This window comes from Triticum aestivum, chromosome 1D (assembly GCF_018294505.1).
Source record: "Triticum aestivum cultivar Chinese Spring chromosome 1D, IWGSC CS RefSeq v2.1, whole genome shotgun sequence".
NCBI classification, from domain to species: Eukaryota; Viridiplantae; Streptophyta; class Magnoliopsida; order Poales; family Poaceae; genus Triticum; species Triticum aestivum.
In genome coordinates this window covers 2,803,637-2,817,436 of record NC_057796.1, presented here as the reverse complement: position 1 = coordinate 2,817,436, position 13,800 = coordinate 2,803,637, and the positions used below count along the sequence as shown (strand labels likewise).

The following is a 13,800-nucleotide window of genomic DNA, read 5'->3' as shown; positions in this document are numbered from 1 at the left end:
CATCACAAAAGAAAAGTACCACAGTTTGTAGGGCAGGAGTATGTAGTCCTTGTCCTTATGATGGAGAAATGTACTAATGCTCATCTCGTTTTATCTATTATTATTACTCCCGTGAACCTGAAGATGAAAAAAATTGGAATCCAAATCTGACGCGATATCATGATCCCGCTTTATTGTTCTTTGGGTATAAAAGTAAAAATACCTTGTACCAAGCAGGAACAATCGCAATGATCAAGTGTTTGATGCGTAAACAGGAACAATGAATGTAAACACACGGATATAGAGGCATAAAACAAGAAAAGTAGAACGGTACTAACTAAAAGGACCTACAGTTGGTTGTAGGGCACGAGTATGTAGTCCTTGTCCTTGGGATGGACCGATGGAGCATATGTTGTCCTTGTCCTTAGGATGGAGCAATAAACAATACTACACTTAATTTCAAGCACTGGTTGGCGAGATTTTCATGGAACAAAGATACAACCTTCCTTTCTTCATGCCTAATACAAACTTAACAAAGGATGAGATGAGATGAGATGATAGGAAAAGGCCGTGACTGACAGCACGAGAGCCAGCAATGTCCCATAACTTCATTATCAGAAAAGCAGATACCAATTCAACTCAACAGAGACATACTAACAACAGGATGTACAACCGTATACATAACACTCACTTTATTGCTCACTATTATTCCAACACAATGGGGAAAAGACATCTCATCGTTCAACGAATTGCAGTGGTATATGAGGAGCGATGCAATGAATTTGTCCGTGCATAAACAAAGCGTCGACTATTTACAACGAGATCAAACCTATAACGTAGTCATTTTTGTTACTTTTCAGGTACCAATTGATGCATGCGGCATTGCAGGCAGTCCCAGTTCATCCTCCTGCGCCAACAGACAAAAGTAAGGAGAGCAAATTAGTCTCCTTGTCATGTGATAAGATAAAGGACACCGTTTATAGCTTCAGGCACTGTGATTGCATGGGAAAATGACACGAGTCATCGATTTCTTCCTTGGGATATCAGCACCATAATCAATGTGAACAGAAACTAGTCAGTCTCGCAATTGACATACCTGCTGCCGGTTTGCCGGGACTGCTGCATGATCACTTGGTGCAGCAGGTTAGTTAAGCTCAGAATAAAGATCGGTCTCCTTGTCTGGTTGGAGGTACGGTGGGAGTGAGTTTGATTCGAAGTCCATATCAGCTTTCAAAGCATCAAGCTCTGCATGCATTTTTCAACATAAAAATGAGAATATCATACAGAGAACTACTGTCTTGTCTCTAAATTAACATGTGCGTGACACAAAACTACTGAAGTTTTGCAAAAGTGCCAAAGAAATTTTCAGAAGAAATCTAAGACTGATATAAATTGGAGAGTTTGCTGGATCAGACTCAACTATGAAATTCAAATAGAAGTGGCTCCTCCTCATAGATGTCATCTGGGACATTGCTCACATCCATAAGATCCATCATCTCGTCTTACATTGTTCACGTCCATATATCTTGAAAACAATCTACTCCCTCCTTCCGAAAAAGCTTGTCTCTCAAATGGATGTATCTAGCACCAAGTTAGTGCTAGATACATCCATATGAGGGACAAGCTTTTCCGGACGGAGGGAGTAGTAAACAACAGGATGCTGCATACATCCATGTCTTCAATCCTGACAGTCTTCATCATCCCTTTCAGCTCTTCATTTGCAGCCTTCATGGCAGCTATCTGTTAAATGAAGACACTTCAACATAAGTCTTGGAGCAAGAATCAGAATCTATCATGAACTTGGTAGGAAACTAAGGCAATATACAGATTATATGAGCCTGGTGAGCAACTGGGTCGAGATTATATGGTTGTACAGAATGTCAAATTATCCTTAATACCTGTAGGGAAAGCATGTGGACTAATAGGCTGCTGCCACAGAAATGAAATGAATGGTTAGATGCTACAGGATCGTCAGCTCCATTTAACTACGGCCAGGAGCATGGAGCAATAATAGCACTCCATTTCTATCCTGTCCATGTTAAGATGACAGATAACCTAAGCAGATAAGTACACAACTCCTATATGTAAGGAACTTATGAGACTACACAAAAATGGCATATATTACTGTACAGAAGGGGGTAAAATCTAAAGGTGTATTAGAGCACATCGACCAGATTCACGATACTATATCTTCTCGGATAACCCTTTAGACGGCGACTTTTCAACATTGATGGGTCGGCTCCTTGTTGGGCATTTCATCGAACATGTGGTGTGTGGAAACTTGCCCTTATGGCCCAGCTCGCCTCCCTCCTCTGAATCCTCTTCCTGCCCCTGAAATCCGCGTCAATCACCAGAAGTTGCAGGATTCATTAGATTGGGAGAGCACCTACTGACCTGAGGCACGGTGAGCACTGGTAGTCGACGGAGTTGGCGTTGGCGGTGGCGTGGCTACCCTCGATCAATGTACGCGCTTGTCATAGCAGAGCTCGCGGACGTGGTCAGTGGCGTTGCCGCTGCACTCACTTGATGGCCCCCCGGAGCGAGGGGAGGAGACTTCGCGTGGGGGAGGAGGACGGCGAGAGGTCGGTCGGTGCGGCTTGGGCTTGGAGTTGCACGCCGACGGGGACGCATCGGTGGCCGGAGCACGGAGGCCGGCCGGCGGTGGGACTGGAGTACCTGCCTGCCAGGGCCGGACCCCGGCCCAAAAAGAAATATTGCTCACTCATAGGCCGCAGTCCAATCACGAAATCACTAATTGAGGAGTACTCGTTGCAAAGATCATTCCAATTTCCCTAGTTGCGACAAGTGACGCACATGCAGCGCGCCACATGTCGCAACCTGAAGTTTTCTCTTTTTTCATAGATTCGTTTATTCAAAACGTTTTATCTCTTAAACCATGCGTCCAAATCTCGAAGCGCTTTCATCGTTGAATTCCTCGCGTCGAGATCTTCAAAATCAGATCATATGTTGATAGGTTTTAACGAACCTTTTTTCATGAAAAAACCGGACGAAAAACCAAACCAGGAGCACGGGTTTTTTTCCCTTTTCGAAAGAGACATGCCCGTGCCTCTCACGAAATCACAACCGTGCCTCTCGCGGAAGCAAAACCGTGACTCTCGCGAAAGGAAAAAAAGAGAAAACACGTTTTTTTTCGTTTCCGAGAGGCACGGCTGTGACTCTTGCGAAAGCACACCCATGCCTCTCGCGGAAGCAAAACCGTGACTCTTGCGAAAGAAAAAAAACAGAAAACACGTTTTTTTTCATTTTCGAGAGGCACGGCCGTGACTCTCGCAAAATCAAAACCGTGCCTCTCGCAGAATCAAAACCGTGACTCTCGCGAAAGGAAAAAAACGTGTTTTTTCGCGTTCAAATTTTTTTATTGAAAAGCTAAGGAAGACCGATGGAAAACCAAAACGCCGAAAAAACCCAAAAAAACCATTTAAAAGCCGAAAAAGCGTGTAGAAAAATAAAAAAATAAAATCTGGAAGGAGCGCCCAGAGCGCGACACGTGGCGAATGGCTATGAGCGCGCCAAGTGACGCTGATCGTTACGAGGCTCCCGAAGGAGCGCTCGTTAACTAGTTGCTCTCGTCCAATCAAGCGTTTTCTTCTGTTGGCTAGAGCTGGCCCAAAAAGAAAGCGCTCAAGTCGGCTGGAGTTTTTTTTGTGTGTTTTTTTTTCCTTTTTCTTTGTGTCCGTTCTTTTTTTTTCATTGTCAAATGCTCATAGTGTTTTTTATTTCATCATGTGTTTTAGAAATCCATACATTTCTCAAAATTGTTTATCATGTATTTAAGAAATGTTTACCGTTGTATCTACCAATTGTTCATTGTATAAAAAAAATATTCACGGTGTTTCTAAAAATATATTAATAGGCTGACGTGGGCAGGCTGGTCGGGTGGATACCTCCTACACATAGATCCTGCCCGATTTGAGAGCAGGTGAGGGGGAGGAAGATGTGGCACTCGGGATATTTGTGATGTGCTTTCACTTTTGACAAGGCACAAGAAGCGACCACATGGTCAAGTACAGCACCATCATCACCCACAGACACGTACATACATCATATCACAATGTTTGAGATACATGTTGAATTCTTCACTTGAACTCTCTCTTGTAATCATCATCTCAGGATCTTGATCCTCCATGGCTTAACTCATAAGGTAGAGCAACTAAAGTTTGAGTCGCACACGAGGACTCTGTCTTTTATTTTTCATCTTCTTTCAACCTTGAATTCAACATATGGTCTCCAAGCATTGCCTATGGATAAACCTTCGAGTATAAAAAAAGAGAATGACTCACACAGACCAACAAATAATTTACTACTCCCTCCGTTTCAAAATATTTATCATGGTTTTAATTCGAATTTAAACTAAAACCACAGCAAGCATTTTGGAACAGAGGGAGTAGTACCTTATGTGGCTTACTTAGTTTCTTTTTCTTTTTCTTTTTTTGCGGGGGACGGCCTACTTAGTTTCAACCATTGGTTGGCAGGACTGACATGGAAAGCCTTCTTATTTCTTCATGCCTAATGCAAACTTATTAACAGAATGGGTGAGTAGAGATGGTACGAGAACTAGCAAATACCCCAATAAGCTTTTCTTATCAGAAAAGTAGATACCAATTCACCTCAGAACTCAACTAGGCTAGTGGCAATCACACGCATGCTAACTACAGGATGTACAGAGAACACCTTCTTTTAGCACTCACTATCATTCGAAAACCAACAATGTGAAGACACCCTGGAATGAAATGATGGCTGAGCCGAGGAGCAGGTTGAAAGAGAGGATGCGAGAAGAAGGAAAATGTCTTGGCATCCTTAGTTTTACCGTAGCAACGGGCAAAGAGCCATCGTGGCAAATATTGCCGTGCTTGATATGACACGGCAATCCAGCAGACGTACAGGAAGCGCTAGTAGTAGACTTTTACCGGTTCAACCTACGTGAGCTTGCAACTTTTCTTCAGCTTTGAATTCCACAAGCTGCAGCCAAACACATGACTTCCAACAAGACTTGCGGTCCAGTATTTGTCTTAACCTCAACCGAACATAGAAACCATCAATAGAATTCCAGCACGGAATTTTCCACTGGTCTCTTTTACTAGTAAGATCAAGCTAGGATGAGCTCAATTCTTCGCACCAACAATAAAGGTATCTTTCATGACACTAAGCCTGAAATAGACGACTTAAGAGTTCAGAAATATGTTCATAACGATCTCAACAATCTAGCCTCTCTCAATTAGATCATGTGACAGGATAAAAAAAAACCCGACTAGTACAGAGCATGGTATATTAGAAGTTGCATTCAAAGCGGGCCTCGAGGACACTATCCACGCGAGTGGGCACTATCTGAACACGGGCATCTGCACCCACTTTTAAAAAACTGCATTTTAAGCATGTTTTGAAATGTTAAAAATTGTAACAGAAAATTTTATGCATACATGTTCGCAAATGTGTGTGCGCGGCACAAAGTTTTGTGAAAAAATGTCTTTTTGGTTTGCCTCCGTAAAAACGACAAATTTCAGTGCTTCTAAATAGCGTTTCACGACACAATTTTTGTCTTTTTTGCACAGGCCTAAAAAAAGTTAATTTTTTAGTGAAACTTTATGCACGCCCATAGAACATGAAGACGTACCCGTGCAACCTTTTTCAGATTTTCGTGGCATTTAGAAATGTGTTTTTCAAAGTGGGTTCATATGTACCCGGGTTCATCTATGCACTTCCCCTATCCGCGCCCCCTACATTCCGCGTGGCTTCGCGGCTTCCCTACATTGCCGGATTCATCGGTCCGTGGTGCTCCCCACCGCCCACACACTCCTCAATCTTTCTACCCACCGGATCCATACGCCGGTGGTGCTCCACGCCGAAGGGTGCTTCTGTATATTGCCTTTACTGGCGCGGAATTCATAATGGGCCGGTTATTGGCGAATCCATAATGGGTTGGTTACTGGCGTGGCCCATTAAAAGATATACTTTTTCTTGTTAAATCTCAAAATTTATATTTACTTTATAATAATATATTAAAAATTATTTCAAAAGAAAATGTTCACGTGTACAAAAGAAATGTTCAGGTATATTGGAAAAAAAAGGGTTCATATATTAGGAAAAAATGTTCACATATAATTTGAATCTAGCTTAGTTTGCTTTTATCTTTGTCGCATTCATACAAGTGTTCGCTGCACTGTTGCATCTCTATGCACTACCATAGTACTGCTGTAAGTATGGAGGCAGTAGTAATAATTTGCACACTTTTGGTTACTTATAAATTACCTGTGGGCTGTGGTTGGAATAGTGTGATTGACATGCCAATAACAGGATGCACAACGACCGTACAGAGACCAGCTCACATTACTCCAAGACAAGTCTTCATCTACCTTGCTGAGAACCTTCTCATATGTTTGACGGAATAGCGGAGGTTGACGGATTTGTACCCTTTTGATTACTCATAAATTAGAAAGGGGCATACCTGGGAATATTTGTGTGTCGGATGTTACACGGCAATCAACAACATGCACGGGCCCGCAGACCTACCGAAAGCGCCGGTGACCCACTTGAGCTTGGATTTTTTGCTTCAGCTTGTGTGGTCATGATGCTGCCTGGTTGTATAGGCTATGAATTCCACAAGACTTCCAACACAATATACACTTGCGTGGTTGTACAGCGCCACTCCGTCATTTTCCTCGTACACAGGACTTCCAACAAGACTTGGGGTCCAGCATTTATATTAACCACAATTCAGCACTGAAACCTTTATTTTTACCACCAGCACGGAATTTTCCCAAAATTTGTTGTTGTGTTGCGCCACCAGCCACGAGTCCTTGACCTAAATCTAAATCGTTTGTTCTATGTACCAGCTGAAAAGCGAAAATGGAAATTAACATTGGTACCGTGGAGAATAGCTTAACTGAAGCAGTTACAGATTACATGATCAAATAAACAAATATACTATCAAACCAACCACAGGAGATACAAAAACCTCTACTGCAATGTTAACTCAAAGTCCATCAGCACATAAGTCGTAGACGGAGGAGATATGACTAGGCGTATGCCGCGTGTACCCTTCTATCCCTTCCTTCAGTTGCTTTCTAGGAATAATTACAGTTTCATTCTTCCACTGGCACGAGCAAAGAAAAGAGGAATAGATGGCGACACCAGAAAGCTCTCGTGTAGCTCAGGCTACATGGAACCTCTTATCCTCAACCCTCCAGCCTTGCTTTGAGATCCGTACTCTCCAACTAACTTACAACAAGAAGATTTCTCTTTTTTGTTTCTCTCAAATGAAGCAACATATGAATTTCAAAGGGAAAGAAAAAGGGGCAGAGATGGCGACACATTGAAGAATAGTCATCCAGCAGCATCTTCCACTCAACTATTGTGTGTTGATTGAGGACCTCACAACAACGAAAGACACACTAGTTAAATACACATCAATAGTTTGCGTAGAATCACATCCCCCAACCAAACACAGCATGCAAACACTACGTAGAAAAATGGCATCTTGCTCAACACCACTGTTGTACCTCTGCTTACTGCTGGTGCCATGCCTTCTTCTCTTGGAAGAAGCGCATGCGGCACGCCATGGAGGGATCTTGCTGAGGTCTCAACGTATGGCCCTCCTCCGCTGGAAAGCTACACTTGCAGGCCCACCGCTGCAGATGAGCTCTTGGCAGGAAAACACCAGCCCGTGCAACTGGACAGGCATCATGTGCACGGCTGTTCGCCATGGCCGCCGTGTACCCAGGGTGGTGACCAACATCTCCCTGCCGGATGCGGGCATCCATGGCAAATTTGGTGAGCTCAACTTCTCGTCTCTTCCATTCCTCTCATATATTGACCTACGTAACAACAGCCTCCATGGTGCACTGCCTACTAGTATCAGCTCTCTGTTAGCACTTTCGGTACTTGGCCTTACCTACAACCAGCTTACAGGGAAAATTCCTAATGAGATTGGTGGTCTACAAAGTCTCATGCAGCTTGAGCTATCATTTAACAGATTCACAGGACATATCCCTGCGTCTCTAGGCAACCTGACAATGTTAACTTATCTTGGCATTCACCAAAACTTGGTATCAGGTCCCATTCCTGGGGAGATTGGAAGGCTCGTCAACCTACAACTTCTACAACTAAGCAACAGTAGCTTAAGCGGCATGATACCAAAAACCCTTGGAAATCTGACCAAACTAAATACTTTGTACTTGTTTGGTAATCAACTTTCAGGGCCTATACCCCAAGAACTTGGCAAGCTAGTCCATTTGCAAAGTCTTGAGCTCGATTCAAATGATTTTTCAGGTCCAATTCCAATCTCCATAACCAATCTCACTAAGATGAACACACTTTTTCTCTTTGAAAATCAAATCACAGGTTCAATACCCCCAGAACTAGGCAACCTCTCTATGTTAACCCAACTTGATCTCTACACAAATCAAATAACAGGTTCGATACCACCAGAACTAGGGAACCTCACTATGCTAACTGAACTTTTTCTTTATACAAATCAAATAACAGGTTCAATACCCAGAGAACTAGGCAACCTCGCTATGCTAAACAACCTTGATCTCTCTACAAATCAAATCACAGGTTCAATACCCAGAGAACTAGGGAACCTCACTATGCTAACTGAACTTTTTCTTTATACAAATCAAATAACAGGTTCAATACCCAGAGAACTAGGCAACCTCGCTATGCTAAACAGCCTTGCTCTCTCTAGAAATCAAATCACAGGTTCAATACCCAGAGAACTAGGCAACCTCACTATGCTAACTGAACTTTTTCTTTATAAAAATCAAATAACAGGTTCAATACCCAGAGAACTAGGCAACCTCGCTATGCTAAACAACCTTGCTCTCTCTAGAAATCAAATCACAGGTTCAATACCCAGAGAACTAGGCAACCTCGCTATGCTAAACAACCTTGCTCTCTCTAGAAATCAAATCACAGGTTCAATACCCAGAGAACTAGGCAACCTCACTATGCTGAATAAACTTTATCTCTACAGCAATAAAATCACGGGTCCTATACCTTTAGAATTGGGCATCCTGTTGAATCTTCAAGAATTATACTTGTCTGACAACCAAATAACCGGTTCCATTCCCTAAGAGATTGGTGATCTGATGAAGCTCCAATATTTAGGCTTGTATCAGAACCAAATTTCAGGGTCAATACCAAAAACTTTTGGGAAGCTGCAAAGCATCCAAAAACTTCAAACCTTTTATAACAACTTATCAGGTTCTCTTCCTCAAGAATTTGGAGATCTAATAAACCTTGTTCATCTTGCGTTGTCTAACAACTCACTCTCAGGACCTTTACCAGAAAATATATGTTTAGGTGGCAGACTTCAAACTCTCAGTGTCTTTTCCAATATGTTCAATGGCCCCATTCCTAGGAGTTTAAAGACATGTACCAGTTTGGTTCGAATTGACCTTGAGTCGAATCAACTAACAGGAGATCTCTCTCGGGATTTTGGTGGGTATCCACAACTCATAAAGATGAGCTTAGCATCGAACAGATTCTTTGGGCAAATCTCACCAAATCTAGGTGGATGTACCCAGCTAACAGTACTACATGCATCTATCACATAATATGATCACGGGTTCCATATCTCCAATACTTTCTAAATTGTCCAACCTAGTAGTACAAAGATTAGATTCTAATAGTCTTAGTGGTGAGATTCCACCAGAAATCTGGACTTTAGCTAATCTATATCAACTAAACTTATCATCGAACCAATTATCTGGATCCATACCTACACATATAGAAAAGCTAAGCAATCTAGGATACCTTGGTATGTCTAGAAACAGACTGGGTGGATTAATACCTGAGGAACTAGGGTCATGCACAAAACTACAGTCATTGAAGCTCAAAGACAACAACTTCAGTGGGAGTTTGCCACCCGCGATTGGAAATTTAGCAGGCCTGCAGATCATGCTAGATTTGAGCAACAATAACCTCAGTGGTGTGCTGCCGCAGCAACTTGGGAAGTTGGAGATGCTGGAATCTCTGAATTTATCACATAATCAGTTTGGTGGCAGCATTCCATCCTCCTTTGCAAGCATGGTGAGCCTTTCAACGCTTGATGTGTCCTACAATGACTTGGAAGGATCAGTCCCAACAACACGGCTACTCCAAAATGCTTCAGCAAGTTGGTTTGTTCCCAATAAAGGTATGTGCGGCAACCTCTCTGGCCTGCCACCTTGTTATTCAACACCAGTAGCTGGCCACCACAAGAAGAAGACACTTGGTTTGCTTTTGCCAATTGTTCTTGTTGCGGGTCTCAGCATTATTGTTGCAATTGTTGTCATAATAATGCTCAGTCGTAACAAGAAAAAACCCCAAGAAAGTGTCACTATTGAAGGAAGGGACCTATTCTATATTTGGAATTTTGATGGAAGGTTAGCATTTGAAGATATTGTAAGGGCAACAGAAGACTTCGATGATAAGTACATCATTGGAACAGGAGGATATGGCAAAGTGTACAAGGCACAACTCCAAGATGGGCAGCTAGTTGCTGTGAAGAAGCTTCACCAGACCCAAGAAGAGTTGGATGACGAAAGAAGATTTCGTCGTGAAATGGAAATCTTATCACAGATCAGACAACGAAGCATTGTCAAAATGTATGGATTCTGTTCCCACCCAGCATATAAATTTCTCATCTATGACTACATTAAGCAGGGAAGCCTCCACATGACATTGGAAAATGAAGAGCTAGCAAAGGAATTAGATTGGCAGAAGAGAATTGCTCTGGCAACTGATGTGGCTCAGGCAATATCTTATTTGCACCACGAATGCAGTCCACCAATAATCCATAGAGATATCACAAGCAACAACATCTTACTTGATACAATCTTCAAGGCTTTTGTCTCGGATTTTGGCACTGCAAGGATTCTTAAGCCCGATTCATCAAACTGGAGTGCACTAGCAGGAACATATGGCTACATAGCTCCTGGTATGTACTAGTATAACCTTCCTTCTCATATCAGAAATATTCATCTCTTATCCATTTGTTCATGATTCTAATATTTTGATTTTGTGCAGAACTCTCGTACACATCTGTTGTGACGGAAAAATGTGATGTATATAGCTTTGGTGTGGTTATGCTAGAGCTAGTGATGGGGAAGCATCCAAGGGATCTATTAGACGGTAGTTTGTCAAGCGGGGAACACGCTATGCTGGTAAAAGATATTCTAGACCAACGGCCGACAACACCAACAGCAACAGAAGAGAATAGCTTAGCTCTGCTCATCAAGCTGGCCTTTTCTTGCTTGGAATCTTCTCCACAAGCAAGGGCAACCATGCGGGAGGCATACCAAACACTCATCCAGCGACCCTCTTCTAGCTCCTGCCCCATGCCTTTCAGCGCACTTACATTACAGCAAGGGAGTGATGCATGTTGATATATGATCTGAATTCTAGTGAGAAGCCAAGGTCTATCATTGTGGAAGCCGATTTAGGTTTATGTTTTGCCTCGAGTCACTCATATACCATCTATATATGTAAAAGTCTGTAATCATCTCATGTCATCTCGTAGATTTTATTTCTAGCAAAAACAATAACCGGTCCATGCAGCATGAGCCTGATCACGACATGGCCAGATCAGTAGTTGCATGCTATTATGATCGCCTCGTGGGATGGCACGAGTACCGGCTGTAGCGGCTTAGAACTTGAGGCATGATCAAGGGACGTGGGATGGCATGTCCGTAAAGCTTGGTCATGGTGCAAGATTAGGATCTTTATGTTAGCTAGTTGAGCTAATGAGCTGTTTAAATAAAGAGGAGAACAAAGCAGAAAGGCTGCAATGGTTTACACAGAGCAAATATCCTGAGTGTCCACTGATTCTTTTCCCTCCCTGTGCCTCGGGATGAGTTCATGACTCATTGTAAGTGGTCGATGCTTAAACAAGAACAAATAAATATAAACACACGAAGCTAGGTGCATAAAAAAGGAAAATTACCATAGGACTAAGCAAAAGAACTTATGCGGGGTTGTAGGGCAAGAGTATGAAGTCCTTATCCTTATGATGGAGCATTGTATCCAGGAGTATGTAGTCCTCGTCCTTCAGATGGAACAACAAATAATTTACTACTACACTAAATTTCAAACATTGATTGGTGGCGAGATTGAAATGGAACAGAGATACAACCTTACTTTTTATTCATGTCTAACAAATGCTTAACAAAGGATGAGATGATATGATATGCAAAGTCCCAGATGACAGACAACAGTGAGAGCTAAGCTACTGAATCATAGACATGAAGAGTTTGGTATGAATATATCCCATACTCTTTTTACCAGAAAAGTAGGTACCAGTTCACCTTAAAATTCAATACAACGAATTTGTCCATGCACAAACAAAGCACTGCAGGCAGTCCTAGTTCATCCTCCTGCACAAGCAGAGGAAAGCAAGCACAGCAAATTAGTCTACTGGTTGAGACACAAGCATAGACGTTCACTGAAACTGAAATGAAGCAGAGTATGTGTTGTGGTATGATAAGACTGAGACAACGGTTATTGCTCCGAAAGCTCAGGATCAAATCCATCATATAGCACATATATGGCGTTAAAGTGGTTTGGATGTGTTCCCGTGAGTTGTTTTTGCTAGTAATATCAAGCTAGGATAAGCTCAGTGTTGTTCACACCAACTATTTGATTCAGTAACTTTAAGGTGATAATACCTGGTGTTTGAGTCATCTAAGAATAGCCAACTACAAATAAGTCCCTCCTCATCAATGTCATCTGGGACATTGTAGTTTCTACCAAGAGTTTCTTGTATTTCACTGCTCACATCCATAACATCCATCGTCTCGTCTTGCATGCTCTGCGGATTATGAATGCAGGTACGGATTCAGATGTAATTCAAACAAAATAAGCTGAAGATCTTGAAAATATGAACAGTTATGCTCCATACATCTATATCTTCAATCCTGACAGTCTTCATCATCCCTTTCAGCTCTGTATTGGCAGCTTTCATTGCAGTCATCTGTTAAATGAAAAACAATTCAACATAAGTTTGGGTGCCAGAATAAGAATCTATCATGAACTTGACAGGAAACTAAGGCAACATACAGTGTGTTGAGCATCTTTAATTCTGTCTGATGCGAAAGCAAGTTGGTCAAGATTATAGGTTTGGTTGGACAGGATGTCACGTTGACCTTCATACCTGTAGGGAAAGGATGTGGAGTATAAATATTTGAGCCCTATGAGCTCGGCTGACACAGTGATCGAAAGCTGCGCAACCAAAACAACTTGAAACCGCATAGCCTACTGCCACAAGAGGAATGATTAAATGATACAGGGTAATCAGCGCCCTTTAACCAATAGCATTCCCACGTCTGTCTTGTCCATGACAAGAACATGCTAGCATTCGAAATCAGCGGCTTCTATAGCAAGTAACCTAAGGAGATAAGAACAAAACCTTTTACATGTAAGGAAATTTTGAAACAACACAAAAATGGTTTATTATTGTAAAGAAGGGGGAAAAAATCTAAAGGTGTATGAGAGCACATCAACCAGATTCGGGATTCAGCTATATATACCTTCTTGGACAACCTTTTAGATGTTGACTTGTAACATTGGTGGATGGCAGCATGGACCGGCGAGCGACCGCGAAGAGAGGAGAAGAAGACGTCGCTGCAGCGCGTTGTGGGCATTTCATCGAACATGTGGTGTGCGGGAGCAGATCTTCCGAATCCTCGTCCTGCCACAGAAATCGGTGCTCAAACTACCAAAATCAGCATCAAGCCAGTTTTGTTCATCCGTGGCATGGCATCAATCAACGGAAGTTGTAGGATTTGGTAGAACGAGAGAGCACCTACTGACACCGATATGAGC

At 42.3% G+C, this 13,800-nt stretch overlaps 3 protein-coding genes and 1 long non-coding RNA gene across 6 annotated transcripts; 2 read left to right on the top strand and 2 right to left on the bottom strand.

Annotated features, from left to right (window-relative positions):
* Positions 1-531: 531 nt before the first annotated feature.
* Positions 532-2,675, bottom strand: LOC123179787 (uncharacterized). Of its 2 annotated transcripts, none has more exons than XR_006490590.1 (4): positions 2,374-2,675; positions 1,400-2,310; positions 1,076-1,224; positions 532-886 (listed from the first exon to the last, which is right to left on the bottom strand). It is a non-coding gene; the product is annotated as an uncharacterized lncRNA (long non-coding RNA). The 2 variants fall into 2 exon arrangements; XR_006490589.1 differs by having other exon boundaries at positions 1,400-2,304.
* Positions 2,676-7,440: 4,765 nt separating this feature from the next.
* LOC123179784 (probable leucine-rich repeat receptor-like protein kinase At1g35710) lies at positions 7,441-9,240 on the top strand. The gene has a single exon (XM_044591663.1). It carries the CDS (start codon positions 7,446-7,448, stop codon positions 9,069-9,071), a length of 1,626 nt encoding a protein of 541 aa, XP_044447598.1. The 5' UTR covers positions 7,441-7,445; the 3' UTR covers positions 9,072-9,240.
* Positions 9,241-9,537: 297 nt separating this feature from the next.
* On the top strand, positions 9,538-11,947 carry LOC123179783 (MDIS1-interacting receptor like kinase 2). Its single transcript, XM_044591661.1, has 2 exons — positions 9,538-10,918; positions 11,008-11,947. The coding sequence occupies exons 1-2, from the start codon at positions 9,538-9,540 to the stop codon at positions 11,364-11,366; spliced, it is 1,740 nt and encodes a 579-aa protein (XP_044447596.1). The 3' UTR covers positions 11,367-11,947.
* Positions 11,948-12,088: 141 nt separating this feature from the next.
* Positions 12,089-13,775, bottom strand: LOC123179786 (vacuolar protein sorting-associated protein 60.2-like). 2 transcript variants are annotated; one of them, XM_044591665.1, is made up of 5 exons: positions 13,506-13,775; positions 13,036-13,129; positions 12,878-12,949; positions 12,645-12,787; positions 12,089-12,353 (listed from the first exon to the last, which is right to left on the bottom strand). In XM_044591665.1, exons 1-5 carry the CDS (start codon positions 13,622-13,624, stop codon positions 12,341-12,343), a joined length of 441 nt encoding a protein of 146 aa, XP_044447600.1. In that variant the 5' UTR covers positions 13,625-13,775; the 3' UTR covers positions 12,089-12,340. The 2 variants fall into 2 exon arrangements, with proteins under 2 accessions (XP_044447600.1, XP_044447601.1); XM_044591666.1 differs by lacking the exon at positions 13,506-13,775 and having other exon boundaries at positions 13,036-13,297.
* Between the last annotated feature and the right edge of the window lie 25 nt (positions 13,776-13,800).